General features: G+C 41.5%; 1 protein-coding gene across 3 annotated transcripts in view; it reads left to right on the top strand.

Annotated features, from left to right (window-relative positions):
• The window catches only part of Tpd52l1 (TPD52 like 1), a 105,791-nt gene extending 90,592 nt beyond the window's left edge, over positions 1–15,199 (top strand). For 2 of the 3 annotated variants that reach the window (XM_060373704.1, XM_060373702.1), the window contains exons 4-8: positions 788–889; positions 4,463–4,477; positions 6,244–6,282; positions 9,141–9,201; positions 14,928–15,199. In XM_060373704.1, the coding sequence (XP_060229687.1) occupies positions 788–889; positions 4,463–4,477; positions 6,244–6,282; positions 9,141–9,201; positions 14,928–15,056 (346 nt within the window). In that variant the 3' untranslated portion in view covers positions 15,057–15,199. The remainder of the gene's footprint in view (positions 1–787; positions 890–4,462; positions 4,478–6,243; positions 6,283–9,140; positions 9,202–14,927) is intronic. The other variant, XM_060373703.1, reaches the window with a different exon arrangement.
• The last annotated feature ends 624 nt before the right edge of the window (positions 15,200–15,823 follow it).

Genomic DNA, 15,823 nt, shown 5'->3' with positions numbered 1-15,823 from the left:
ACTGCTTACTGCTCACTGCTCTAGTTGGCAGCGAACAGAGGAGGGCCTAAAGTTAAGATGGACTGAAGTCTCAGGCTATAGCCAACTCTCTTCAGAGCATCCGACAGTAAATACTCTGAGGCTAGAGCCATCCTGAGTAAAGTGTAAATCACAAGGGAGCCACACGTGGCAGCAGCACGTTTTTTTCACAGAGGCACACGAGTAACAGCTGGAGTAAGCTCGCTCCTGTCCGCTGCACCTTGCAGGAGCATGAAAACACATGCCAAGAACAGTTCTGTGTTCTGAAGAAACTGAGGTTACCAGACTGTCTTAGTTAGGGTTTCCTTTGCCGAGAAGAGACACTGTGACCACACCACTCTTATAAAAGAGAACATTTAGTCCGGGCTGCCTTACAGTTCAGAGGTTTAGTCTGTTTTTTTCATGGTGGGAAGCACAGTGGCACACAGGCAGACACGGTGCTGGAGAAGAGCTAAGAGTTCTCCATCTAGATCCACAGGCAGCAGCCAGAGAATGAGACATACTAGGCCTAGCTTGAGCTCCTGTGACCTCAAAGCCCATGCCCAGGGACCCCCTTCCTCCAACAATGCACACCACTCCAACAAGACCCCACCTCCTAACAGTGCCACTCCCAATGGGCCCATGGGGCCCACCCCACTTTTATTCAAACCACCACACAGGACTCTTGTCTTTTTTCTTGGAGTTTTCTCATAGGCACTCAGAGTTCTCACGTGACTCCATTCTTGGCCTTCGTTCTGACTCTTAACCAATGGTTCCCTTTTATTTCTAGGTACAAGAAAACGCATGAAACCCTGAGCCATGCAGGGCAGAAGGCCACAGCAGCTTTCAGCAATGTGGGAACTGCCATCAGCAAGAAGTTTGGGGATATGAGGTAAGCCCAAAGACAAACATGGGAACCCTGCCAAAGAGTATTGTGTATCGGTAGGGTGTTCTTTCTTTAATGGATAAAAACGACATTGATGGTTGACAGATAAATTTTCATGTTGGGATATTTTCTGTTTGAAGGTCAGTTTAGAAGCCTGGCCCCAACCATACTCTTTCTACCAAGGAAAGCAGAAGTTAGAGGGAATGAAGAGGGGTCGCAGAACAGTCTAGCACACAACGAACCTGACTGGTTTTGTCAGTCTACTTTTCTCTTTGCCGTGAACAGAAAATCTGACAAAGGCAGCTTCAGGAAGAACTCACTGTGTTCCATGGTCTAAGCATACAGTCCATCCTTGTCAGGAAGTCATGGCAGCGGGGGTTTGAAGCAGCTGTACACACTGCCCCTGGTCAGGAAGCAGAGAGAGGTGCCCTTTCAGTCCTGGACCCCAACCCGTGGGCTCCTGGCTCTTCCTCCTCAGTTAGGCCTGTCTGGAACCAGCCTTGTACACACAGCCAGAGACATGTTGCCATAGCAATTCTCAATCTAATCAAATTGACAGTGACTATCCAGCATCAATCTGTTAATTTGAGTTATACAGAAAAATATACAGAGGAATCTGTAGGTTACATTTTTATATCCAGCCACCTGGTATATTTTATAATATAAAATGATACTATTTGGTTTGTACTTCTGGTAGTTTTCTTTCTTTCCCTTGCCAGTAGATTGAGATACATTAATAATTTTATACCTTCATTTTTAATAACTGAACTATCATGCAGTGTACACCGGCAGTAAAACCTTTAAGTAACCACCCTGCATGTTACATTTGTCAGTTTACAGAGCACCAGGAAGGACCTGAAGATAGATTTTGAACTAAATCCAACAACCTTACTGTACAAACAGGGAAAACAGTGTTATATGGGTTATTTTAATTTTTTTATATTATATGTAAGGGAAATGTCTCACATTGTTATACTGAGTAATACATGCACATATTACATATATGTATTAAACGATACATATTTGTATTGTTTAAATGCCTGTCAATGTATCTTGAATTTTGCTGGTGTGGCTTAGGAGATCCTTCTTTAGAAATCAGTTTCAATTTTCTCTTAGAAACCAATTTCTTTTCTGAGACAAAGTTTCTCTGTGTAGCTCTGGCTATCTTAGAGCTCTCTCTGTAGACCAGGCTGGCCTTGAACTCAGAGATCCACCTGACTCTACCTCCCTAGTGTTGGGATTAAAGGCATACACCACCACCACCTGGCTCAGATTAATTTTTTTTAAGTTGGCATGCTTTAAGTTTCTCCTTTTCAAAAACCATGTGCATGTTTATGTTATAGATTTCTTAAACTATTATTTCTCTGAAGCTTGATACCAAGAAAAAATATTCATATCTTTGTATTTAGTTTTTTTACATCAAAATTTGTTGGAATATGCCTTGCATTCCTGAACCATTTTAACTGGATATTCATGTTGATAGAGTTGATTACAGATATGTACATGAACACTCTGCATTGCTTTACCTGCATTTTTATCAATACCACGTCATAAAAAGACAGTGAAAGCCTTCAGAGACAGCATATGATTTTGTATCTTTAGTTCCTCCTAATCTTATTATAGGTTTGCAGTGGTATCGAAGCACTTATCTGAACAAATATCCCTTATACAATATCCCTTCTGCCCCTTATTTATGAGAAAACATATTTGGCCATGTTTATAAACTTTGTTCTTGTCAAGCTTTCTCTTGAACTCTAAGACCTTACTCAGCAGTGCCGAGGAGTGCTCCCCCATCTTTATGAGTCTATGCAAACATCTCTCAGGCCCTTAAAAAGTGTGTTCTTCCAAATTGGGAAAGTGATTCCCTTATCAGCTCTGGATGACAGCAGCGTTTGCTAAGCTTAGTGGTGGAAGATTTACTCTTGGGCTCTTAGGTTCCATCTAATGACAGACAAAGGGAGGGGAACTCCAGCAGCAAGATCACCGGGGTATTACAGAGCATGACACGCATTGTGCATTTAAGTGCCAGTTTAATCTTTGTTATATGGCCATCTCAAGGTGGTCCTCACATGGAGAAAGTCAGGATTCATCTATGATTAGGATCCATTTCGTTTCCTAAAGGCTCCTCCTGTTTCTCTAAATATTGAGGAACCCAGGCTCAATAGGTTGCACATAGGTAGCGTGCTGCCATGTTCCTGTTCATACTGCAGTAGGCTATGATGCCCACTTGTCAACTGCCTTTCCTCCTGTTTTAAATTGCTTTGTCTACACAGTGCATAACTCATTTCCCAGGGGTTCCAGGCTGTGCATTAATTACAACTTCCTATACAGATACACAGTTTTCATTGTGAAGTGCCTAATTTTAGCACAATACAGTTAAGTCAGTAATAAAGCAATTGCCTAGCATTTACGAGGTCTGGGATTCTAGCCTCATGGCGTTCAAACAATTAGGGACTAAAAATCCTGGGAAATGTAGTATATGTTTCTAGAGATTCAAATAGAGTTCTGATAATTTTTATAAAGGTGGAAACATTTGTCAGGGATGTATTTCTAATTTTCATCAAGCATTACAAAGACTTCTTAGTTTTAAATTTTACTAAAGCAAGTAATATGTAGTTGTTATTTTAAAATTTCTCCAGGTTAATGTCCCCAAGTGAGAAAAAGAAGTTTTCCAGTTTGTTTAAGCTAATGTGTCAATTTACGAAATGACAGTAGGAAATGTTAAACTGTTAGCCCTGGTATTTTACTTCAGACTTTCTGTTGTTTTAAAGTATGCTATTATCCTGTATGTGTATTCATTACACTATAGAATTCTTCTGTGCACTCCAGGACCAAATTTATGACCATTTTCAGTCATTCTCCACTTGTAAATAGCATTAATAATACTTGTCCCACCTGTGTATTAAAGTCACATCCATGTAGTGAACTCTGAGGAAGTGTAAAGTCTTAGGATGGTTTTTTATAAAAACATTGACATCCTCTCAGAACGACTCAGTGAATCTGTTCAGGCTGATCCAATGGGGACAAAATGTTCAGACAAAGCATATAATGGAGTCTTGCCATTAACACACTGCTGTAGGAAAAAGCAATTAGAAACAAAATTTTAATGGAGTGTTGGACAAAAATCGTTAAGACACAGTAGAAACTTGGTATCACCCGCTGTTGTTTCTGCATCGGTGGACCTCACCAGCCACAGGTTGAAAATGTTGTTTTGTTGTTTTTTTTTTAATTCATTTCTATTGAGCATGTACAGATTTTTGTGCTAAGATTCTCTAACTAAGGAGGCATCACACATGCTGTATGATTTACCCAGTGTTAGGTATTAAAAATAAGTATAAAAGCCATGTGCAAACACTGAGGCACTTCAATCCTGGGATTTCAGTACCTATGGGGATCCTGAAACCCTGTTCCCTCAACATGCACAGGAAAGAGGATGGTGTCCTCACAGAAAAAACATCAATGAAGCTGCTTAAGCCTTTTTTTCGAGCTCTTACAAAGGAATAAAAGTCGTAAGGGGACATGACTTCCACTTTGTGCTAACTCTGTCCTGCTCTTCTCTCCCACGCTGCCTGGCTGCAGATCTCACTCTATTGGGTAAGCATGCCATGTTGAGTCTGTGAGGCTGCGTGAGATGGTCCGCAGCTGCTGCCTCCCTCCAGTGCTTTTCTGTTCTAGCCATGGCTCTCAGCTCCCTTCCTGCTGTGCCACAACCAGAAAGACAAACCGTTTTCTGGAGCGTGCTCATAACAAGGAAGATGGCAGTTGTGCAGCACCAGTCCATCGCAGTTCGCAGAACCACTTGTGAAACTTCTTCACCAGTTTCATTTGCTAAACAGTCTCTTAGAACTAGGCCTCTTCTGTTGGTGCAATTTCTTACTACACTGACGTGGTCCTAAGAATTCAAAGATGTAAAAAGAAATTAGGAATTGAGAGGTTTTTGTTTTGTTTTGAATAAGACTTGCAGAATGTGAAGTTGAGAAGCAGAGAGCTATTCCCTCCCCATCACTTTTCTCTGAATTGCTTATACTGTTTGACGCACTGATGTTTAAACTTCAATTTCCATATGTTGAAGTTAGAGGGAGAAAATTACTAGAAGTTTGTGGCTTTCAGCCTGAGGATTTCAACCTAAGCCTTTTTTTTTTTTTTTCTGGAATCGTAGTATGAACGTAATCCACCCTCACCCCAGGCCACTCCTACCCCAGCTTATATTTAATGAACTGCACAGGTTGGTCCTACCAGATTTCCTGTAGTAGTGTGTTTTAAATGCAAAATTTCTATATAGGGTATTTGGGAGGCTGTAGCTACTGCCTGGATGACTTTTGACATTTCAGTGGAAGGCTGCTCACCTTAATGACCTTAGCTAACAGTTTGGGGGATGTGTGACAGATTGTACCCGAAGCCTATTAGCTTCTAGGGCAGTGGATCTCAACCTCCCTAATGCTGCAACCTCATGTTGTGCTGACCCCCAACCATAAAATTTGATATTTCATAACTGTGATTTTGCTGCTGTTTTGAATCGTAATATAAATATCTGTGTTTTCAGATGGTCTTAGGCAACCCCTGTGAAAGGGTTATTTGAACACTCCCCCCACACACACACACCAAGAGGTTGAGCCCCAGAGGTTGAGAACCGCTGTTCTAGAGAGAAGAGAAAATGCAGGGTCTGTGTTTAAAATGTGGCAGGAGAGTAACCTGTTGCCCAAAACAATGGAACCCAGCTTGCTTCTTCCCAGCTGCCTCACCCCAGTTCACAGCAAAACTAAACAGACAATATACCAGGCAATGAGAGGGGAGATGAAGAGTCAGCTATGCTAGGATGAAGAGGATTCTCAGGCCTGCTTATAGTTGTACCAGTTGTTCATGACAGTTAGTCCAGAATGGATGTAGAAGACCTCTCCTTCCAGCTGGTGTGTGTGTGTGTGCTGTGTTGGCCTAGTGTGTGCTTCCTAGGATGCCTTTTCTTAACCGTGCACATCCCTTGACAGTTTCTGTACATGGATTATTAGCATCTACCTGCCTGACTGTCCTTCCTGGGTACTGCTCTTCGCTCCTCACCAGTGTGGGAAGGAAGTAGAGAGCAGAGTCTAGCTGAAGGATACCACACCTTCCAGATCCCCTGCAGGGCCCCTGGGAAGGAGAGGAGGCTTTGGCCATGGCTCGTCTATTCTTCTCTATACCCTTGGAAGCTGACTTTGGCCACTTATGCCCAAGGAAAACAAATACCGTCTTGGTTGGGTGGGCAGAGAAAACTTCAGATATTTGAATTTATTGTTTTAGAATTGTTTCACCAGCATTTTTTTCCACAAACCTAAATTATGCTGTCTTCTTTCCCCCTCCCTTTAATGTGCTTTGTCCTGAAGGTACTCCATTCGCCATTCCATAAGTATGCCTGCCATGAGGTAATGTGTACAAAATATTCACATCATATTAATGCAGAATGTATTGAAGCATTTCTTTATTTTTACTTGTGAGTTCCTTCTCGTATCGATTTATCCGAAAGGAATTAGCTGAAGCATCGTGTTATGACTCGAGTTTCCTTCTGGTTATCTTCAGGAGGGAAGGGGGCCACTCTGGGCTTTTGACCAGCACATGGCCTTAAATCCATCCCCTCCTGAAGCCAGAGACAAGGACTTAACCTATAGAAATCTCCATTTCCTTCCTGCACATTATAAAGAAATAAGACCTGCCTTGAGTCCAAACAAAGCAGGATATTTGAAGCATTAACAGGAGGCCCGGAACAATCTAAAGACATTTGCATAATTAAATGGAAATGTAGGAGGGAAAAAGAGAGAGCGAGAGAATGGGAGACTAACAGGGTGACATTCCTGTGAAAGGTATCCTTAAGATTCTGAATGAGTTGACTGCTGAAAGTTCAACAATGACAGACCTCTGCAATCCTGGATAGATTACTGGAGAGAAAAACATCCAAGTTCAAGGTTACATGGTTTAGTAATACAGTATGATTTAAAAAATAAATCCCTAGTGGTAATGGTCTGGAGGCATGGATGTTCATACAGGAACAAGAAGAGCCAGGCTGTATCACAGTTCTGCCAAAGATCAATGTTACAGCCATGCTAAAACAGTTTGATATCAGTTGCACTGTACTGAAAAAAAAGAGGTTGGAATCAGATTTGTTGTTCTTCCCATAGTGCTCCTGGGGTGGGTGGGTGGGGATGCTCCAGCAGCCTGGGCTACTGTCCCTGTGAGATAAAGAACATATCTGGCCGCTGGAACCTTCCCACACTTCAGTCGAAATTTGCTTCTCCTTTGCTTCGTAGTATACGTTTATGATGGAAAGTCATTGCAGAGGGAATTCAGTTATTTTACATAGTAGAGAACATGAGAACCAAATTCTTCCTAGGGTCATTTGCAGTACCAAGAGTTTATAGTTGTACACGATGTAATTAAATTTGATTAAACAGCTCTCCCTGTTCTTTAGCGTGCATTCTAGAGTAATTTAATTAGAGCAATGTTTATTCTTTTATGCCTGCTAAAGTCTCTTCTACACTGGGGACATTTGCTCAATTAGTTGGCTGGGAAATTTAACCACAGTGTTTGGTTTTCTGTATTTGGTAGAAACAGGATTGCTTAGTTCATCTTCAAATGAATTATTACCAGCTCCCATAAGACACCCAGACTGGCTAGTGCAACTCAAGGCCTGTAGCTCCTTGACTCACTAAGTTTAAATCTGGGTGTTCAAAGAAGGATTAGACAAAGTGAACAAAATTTTACTCTTTGAATCAGAAATCCATCTTGTGGCCTGTAGGTCAAGGACAATCTCATAAACTCCCTGAAGTTAACTCAGAAAGTCAACTTTACTAATCTAACCTATGTCCACAAAACATCCATCTTACCTGTCTCCCCACTGTAGGCCTACATAACTGATGCATGTCACGTAAGCAGGCTCAGCCAAATATAGCCTAATGAGAATATGAAGTGCCATCGTATATAATTTGGAGTAATACACATGTAATTTCACCACACAAGAGTATTGTGAGGGATGACTCCCAGGACATGACTAATGTCTGAGTCACGTGCATCACATAAGGCTATGTCCTGCAGCCTGAATGGCAGTACCTTGCTAGCCACGGGGACCGTCAGAGCTGCATGAGCAATCCTAAACCAATCCAAAGACCTGGAGAATACATCTTGGATGTCAGTTGCCATGGCCCACACCTGATAGCCAGACCCAGATATTGTAACCACATGCCCTTATGAAGGTTCTCCAAGCTGCTCCTCTTATTTTATTGTCCTTTGTGCTCAAGGAAGAACAAGTAGTTTATCAAGTATGATGAAATTTAATTGAAATATTTGACTTGAGTGTAATGGCAATTGTTTCTGGAATGTGACATGCAAACTTTAAGACATACCTTTTAGTTGAGCTTCTATTTCTTTAATTGCATTTAAAGATATCACGTGTAATGCAATGATATTTTTTTTTTGGTGTGGTCAAATCTAACAAAGAGAGCACCAACAGACTTAAAGCCACAGCATAGTAGAAAGATGATATAACAAAATATTTGAGTCATAAATAAAATGCCAGTGAGGTAGGAAGGTTCCGTCTCCTCAGCAGGTGGAAAACTAAAGCATGCAGCTAATAAAGAAACAATTTAGAGAGGGAACGAGGGTATTCAGCTTAAAATAATGAGAACATCAACTTTCAAAAATACCACTTTCTGGAATTTTTCAACATCGTTATTTTTTTAAGGTACAGAAAGAGAAAAATCAGGAACATTTCCCCCTCCTTTAGCTATTTCTTGTCTGTCTTATCTCATAATTATTAAAAAAAAAAAAAACTTTAACTTTCCAAGCAGGAAAATTTATGCATGACATTTCAACAGATTTCTGCTATTCACTAAAATAAGCAAGTAAGCAAACAAACAAACAAAAAATGAGTTAAGAAGGGAACTGTTGTCGAAAACAATAAATTAACAAATGTGAAATTAGCTGTCAGTCCACTGACTAATTAAAGTGAGTTGGGGAGGAGGGTGGAATTATTACAGTTGGTCATTGCCATGTGCTGTTATTCATTGCACAGGCGAGCATCTGAACATTGCACTTAGATGCATTCTATGGCTATGTTTCTGGATCTACCTGAGCAGAAGTAAAGCACATCGTCAGATACAGTTGGTGCAGGCAGCAAGGTGACAGCCAGCTCTGGTGCAGAGGTGATATTTGCAAACAAGAACTGAAAACCAAACATCATGGTTGCTAAGACACTAGGCCTGTAGAGCTGACCTCTCTTTCTTTATTTTAGGAACTCTCCTACTTTCAAATCATTTGAGGAGAGGGTTGAGACAACTGTCACAAGCCTCAAGGTACAGATGAAGTGAATTGTGTATGATTGGGTCCATTTCCTGAGGACAGCCTAGTCAATACCAGCCTTAGTGCTGAAGGCAAGGCCTGTGTAGCTAGGAAGGCAGTCATGCATAAGGACAAACCTTTTCCTCCCGTAGAAACCTATGGATAACATGAGCAGTGAAGAGTAATTCCTGCCTCGTCATAGGTGATAAACCACTCGGAGATAGATTGCTTATGGAAGTGGATTGGGTTTTCATTCACCACTTAATTTTATAACATTATCCCCGGAAAAAGGTATATGTGAGAGGATCATGGATGGAAAAATGAATGAGGTTTGTATGATAGCTCACAGATCTTCTGGCTTGGACATGAATTAGAAAAACCAAACTGGGTTGCTGTGTATCACAATGCCATCTACCTCCATCAGCCCCCGAGACTATTAATTAAATTTACATACTGACCACAACATAGTACGATTATCACAGTGGGAACAATTAAGCAATGCCATGAAATGCATTGTTTTCTAGTAGTGCATTTGATCCCGTGGTACCAACTGAAATTATGCCTGTTCCATGCATCGATTGTCCAAGCACAGGTGTTAATCTTCGGAGACGGTCGTGGAGGAAGGAGCAGGCAAAAACTGGTCTAGATTTTAAAGGCACGAATGTAAAACCGGAACATCAATTATTAAGAGAATCTCTTGGAAGATGCCGCCTGTATATACACGCGGTTACATCTTTGTATGATTACTATATTATATTCCTATGTTTTACCATATCTTATATTCCTATATTTTACTATTACTGGGATCTGTATATCAAAATGGTAATGATTTAGCTGCCTCCAGATGCTCAGCACATCAGTCACACATGTGCCACCTGGTAGCGTCTGCCAGCGCCTAAGTTATTCCTAACTACAGGCTCCAGGTGCTCCCGGTGATCTGGACCTGAAGTGTCTTCCCTAATGCAGGGTCTTTCGCTAGGTCTAAATTGTCACTCAGTGTTTACTATGCCTTCATCGGCTTCTTCGCCCCTCAGCATTGTCTAACGCTTGCCTACTTTTTCTCTTTCTGAGGATGTTGTAAGGATTAGTAGGAGGCATTAGGTTGTCCTGTAAAGTAGGGCATTAAAAAAAAAAAAACTAAAATGAGCAACATACTGTGTGTGTGCCTATATCTCCCTAGACCATCTTGTACCAAAATAAAAGGCTCAAAAACCCCAAGTCAGTTTCGTAACTCTTGGCTTTCAGCCTCACATCAGCTCATGAGTTCAGGTTCTGTTGCTTGTTAGAGGAGGTCTGAGGTAGATGAAGCTGTAGTTTTTAGTCTTCTTTTGAAGGAGGAGCTACGAAGAAGCCAAGGAAGAGATAAAGAACAGTCTATTTTTGTTTGCTTTTAGGAGACAGGGAAGATCACAGTTCCCATGCAGTGAATGTTGGGAGTCACAGTCTTAGCCTCCTCTTCTTTCCTCCTTGTGGAGCCAAAAGGCATACAGCTAACCTCCTCCTTCAGATCGGCACTTAACCGTACAGCCTGTCAGAGGCCGGGCTTGTGGAAACCTCTGTGCTTGTGCAACTGGTCATTGCTTTAACAAGACCCACATCCCACACACCTGCCATCTCACAGCCAAGGCCTAATCCAATTTTCCTGCCTACGTAGGCAACAGAGAACAGCTTATCATCAGGTGTTCTTTATCAACAGAAACTTCATTTGCTCCCTGCTGCTCAGGCCAAATAGCAGATATATTAAAGCCTCCTTTTCTATATAGCTTACTTGCAAGAGTTTGCTTTTGTGTTCTAAACATCCTAAGCTTCCATTTCAGGCTTCACTTATGGGCCCTGGGGCTGCTTTCTCTGGAGGCACATAGCTCAATAAGGAAGAATGGATGCCTCCTTATTGCATTTCCAGGCACAAGCTCCATATTAAGCTTGGTCTTTTAAGCCCCTTTCAGGCACTCAAGGTCATGTTTATGGTCTTTGGAGAAAAAAAAATCTATTTTGCTGTGAAATGATACCATCCCCACGAGCAATCTGACAATCCCCACAGGGCATTGTTCCAAGCCAGTTTTTCTCCTTTTACATCCAGTTCAATGAACAGTTTGATACTCCATGGGAAACTTCCCAGCTCATCCTAATCGTACAGAAGTTAGCTCTGCCAGCGAACTGGCAATGTAGTACTTGAGGGCGCATCGTCTGGTGTCAGCTGTACAGCCAGCCAGCTCTCCCATCCAACAAAGATAGGTGCAGAGCCAGTACCTCTGACGGCACATTCTGTGTGTCCAGCCACGTTCCACTTCATCACAAACAGCGCCGTCCTGCTGCCCACTCTTCCACCCTGTCGTGGAGACTACCATCTTAGCACAGCCACTCTTTGATGTGCAGACACATTACCGTGTCTGGATCAAACCTTCAAAAACCGAGGACGGATTCATCGTGCGATGCTCTTTGACGCTTTGTGTTCTCCTAGACAGTTATTTGGAGAGATTAAGAGCCCCACTCTGCAGTTCAAATAAAACTGTCTGCAAAGAACAATTATAACCCTGGGGGCAAAGTGATAGATTCATAGATGTAAAAATATTGTGAAGAAAAGAGTGCAAAATAGACTTACTGTCTGTGTCTTCGCTTAAGCAAAAAATTGCAGCCTGCCACCCGAAGCACAGCAGTGTGCAGACAGTGAACACGCCTGGTTAGGAAATCTCTGCAGCGCACTTGTTTGCCCAACTGATTTCCTGAAAAGTGCCTTTTTATATTACTCTGTTGTTTAAAGGAAAAAAAAAAAAAAAAACAACTAGATGAAGAAAAGTCTAAGAGGAAACATCAATAATCAGAATTAACCTGCCACAATACTGTGTGATTTCTATTATTAAATAGAAGCTAGGAGAGAATTAGATTTTTGTTTTCTTTTTCTTTTTCTTTTTTTTCCAGACACAGTCTCACTATGTAGCCTGGGCTGTCCTGGAACTCACTCTGTGAACCAGCCTGACTTCAAACTCAAAGAGACCCACCTGCCTCAGCCTCCTGGGTTCTGGGACTGAAGGTGTGTGCTAGTACGCCTGGTGAGAATTCAAATTTCTAAAACCCAGAAGCAGCTGGAATTCTTAACACAGTCGATTACATTAAATTAATCCTCCTTGATTCTCTCAGGAAAGAAACAGCAGAGCAGAAATCACAGAACTGACAGCATCGCTATCTACCCTACTTCTTTCCAGTCTTAAGATCACAGATTTGCGGCTGGAGGTTTTGGGCAGAAGTTCATTGTGAACCAGACTGTCATCCTTTTACATATATATATATATATATATAATATATCTATATTATATACATAAAATCAATTTTAGCTTATATATATATATAAGCTAAAATTGATTTTATATATTTAGTTGTATAAAAAAATCAAAATAATATTTTTGTGATGCATGATATTTAAATTATGTGAAATTCAAATCCCAGTGTCCATACCTACTTATCCCACATGTGTTCACGATGGGTGGCCGCTCCCTGCAACAGCTCATTTAAGTATTAATGTGCAAGATGACAATCCTGAAGTCTGAAATATTTTTCTCTTTGGCCTTTCACAGAAATTGTTCTTCTGGTTAGGCATGGCAGCACTATGGTAGTACCAGCGAAGGCAGGGGGAATTAAGAGTTTAGGGTCAGCTTGGCCTATGTAGGGTTAGGGGCCAGTCTGGGATACACAGGAAGACTCTGGGGGAAACAAACAAACAAACAAACAAATAAACAAACATCTGATCTAAGCAATGTAGAAAAGTCGATTTAATAACTGAATTTTAAAAGGCAAAAGGATTTTTATGACAAATGACTCAGAGAGATTTTTAACGAATGAACTGCTTTTTTAACGCTGGTTAAGTTTTATAGATTTGTTTTTTAAATTTCCTTTGCCATGTGTAAGTGTTTCTCCCATATGTATGTCTGTGAGCTGCAAGTATGCCTGGTGCCCATGTTGGCCGGAAGAGGGTTTCACATTCCTTGGAACTGAAGTTACTGATGGTTAGAGGCTGCCATATGGGTGCTGGGATACAAACCTGGGTCCTTTGCAAGAGCATCTTGTGCCCCAACACTGAGCCATCTCTCTAGCCCTGTCCAGTTAAGTTTTTCAAGGGCAAGCCAGGCAGCCTGGGCACCTTCCCATGCTGTGGACATGTCTGAATTACTCTGGTGACAGTGGGTGTAGATATTAGTTCAGCAACAGCAGCATTATCTATTCTCTCCTCTCCTTCTCCTGGGTGTTTTTACACCTTGTGGATGGTTAAGGAAAGGCCATTGTGAGCGTTCAGATTTGCACTACATATGCTAGCATACAAACCATAGATTTGAACTTTTAATGAGTAATTATTCAAAATACTTAAGCACCTATTTAAAATGTAAACTGACTTCTTTCTGTTTCTATTGACTCAAATAAAGGCACAAAACAGACCTATCTGATAGTGTCTTAGTTAGGATTCCTGTTGCTATGAAGAGACACGATGTCCAAGGCAACTTTTATAAAGAAAAACATTTAATTGGGGCTGGCTTACAGTTTCAGAGGTTTAGGCTGTTACCATCATGGCGAGAAGCATGGCAGCATGCAGGCAGGAATGGTGCTGGAGAAGAAGCTGAGAATTCTACATCTTAATCCACAGGCAGCAGAAGGAGACTGTGCACCACACTGGTCATAGCTTGAGCATAGATGACCTCAAAGCCTACCCCCACAATGACACACTTTCTCCAATAAGGTCACATCTACTCCAACAAAGGCACATCTCCTAATAGTGCCACTCCTTATGGGCTTGCGGGGGACCATATTCTTTTAAACCATCACATATAGTATCCTCGAGGATTTTGTTACCTGCCTAGAAAGATACAAACTTCCTACTGCTCAGGGCAAAACAAAGCAACAACAAAAACCCAGACCCAAAAAAGTGGTGGGGTCAGAGATAGGCTAGAGTGATAACTCAGTAAAGCCATCTCCTGTCCTGCAGGCAGTATGACCAGAGTTGAATTTCAAAAACCCCTGTTAAAAGTGCAGGGTACAGTGATGCACACTTGTAACCCAAACTCTGGGAAGGTGGAGATGGGGAGATCCCTGGAGCTTGCTGGCCAGCCATCCTTCCCTACTTTGTCTGAAAAAAAAAAAAAGTTAGGAGATGGCACCCAGGAATAACACCTGAGGTTCTCCTGTAGCCTCCACATACATATACACATATGTGCATGCACACCTACACAAAACATGTATCCACAACCACAAGAAATGCATATTCACACACACACACACACACACACACACACAAAAGAGAGACATTTTCAGATATTAGGATTGGCCTCTAAATATGTCTCAAATAGCAAACCTAAGTATAAGTCATGTAGGGATGTTTATACATTTGTAAAAATGGAAGACTTAATCTAAGATCCAATTCCAATTTGCTTGGATAAATTCTCTAGGCAAATAGGGACAGGTGTTGCCCATGCACCTCTCTGATTATATTCCTACAGGGATTAGAATTTTATAAGTAGAAGTGATAAAGGGAAGGATTCTAAACCTATGTGAATTGAAGTTTGGAATCTTGTCCCAGATGAATCACATTCTGGACCATAAAGAAAACCAACTCCTCTAAGGTCATGTGCCTTTGAGGAAAAATAAGTTATTTCTGAACTCAAAAGTAATTAAACTTTTGGCACCCTTATTTTTAAAAAGTTACAAAAACGATAATGAAAAACTAACTGGATTTTCTTCTGCCTGCCCATTTCAGACGAAAGTAGGTGGGACAAACCATGGTGGAGGCAGTTTTGAGGAGGTCCTCAACTCCACAGCACACGCCAGCTCCCAGAATGCTTCAGGAGGCCCCCGGCAGACCAAAGATGAGGAGCTGCAATGCTAGGTTCAACCAGCCTGGGCTGCTGCCAAGCCAATCTGCCTGCTCGTCTCCTCACACGACGACCAAAATCCCACTGGAAAACCCAAGTTTTGATATTGTTATTTAAGTGGCCTCTACAAAAAGTTGAATAAAATGATTTCCATTTCCATTTGTGTTGATGCTGGACCGCTTGACCATCACACTGCAATAGTTACAAATGTCATCCTTTAAAATGGCCAACCTGGAGGAGGTTCATGCTTGGTCCTAATTCTTGTCTGTGTAACTCAATGTTTTATTTCCCAAACACGCAGCTACTGGTTATCAGCTTTGGTTTTCGCTTGGGCTCCATAACAATCCGCATGTCTTTGAGTGCTGCGTGGTATGCCCTCGGTTTGTAGATCAACAGGTGGCACTTTTTACGACTGTCTCCAGCAGTAGGGCCAAGTCACTATAAACTTCGCCAGATTGCTTGGGATTGCTCCCCCCTACATCAGTTATGTCCATTCGTTTAAGCCATTAAAATAATTCATCTTAATGATGGCTGGATCTTTGATTGCTTTGGTTTGTCAGGGCTACCTACTGGTGACTTAAAGTTGGTGGCAATGGTTCTCTGGGAGTGATTTAAAATGAACTTCTCACCTGATGAACAGGATAGACAGAGGATGCAGAAATAGTGTCTGACTCAAATTTCCTACAGTCTGCCTAGGACAGTAGCTACTCAGGTAAAGAGTGTCTGAGAAGAGACCCATGAGAGAAGCTGGGCTAGAACAAATTATCAATTTATATGTTGT

This window comes from Meriones unguiculatus, chromosome 20, assembly GCF_030254825.1.
Source record: "Meriones unguiculatus strain TT.TT164.6M chromosome 20, Bangor_MerUng_6.1, whole genome shotgun sequence".
NCBI classification, from domain to species: domain Eukaryota; kingdom Metazoa; phylum Chordata; class Mammalia; order Rodentia; family Muridae; genus Meriones; species Meriones unguiculatus.
Note: the sequence above shows the minus strand (reverse complement) of the source record. Positions and strands in the feature narration are given on the sequence as shown.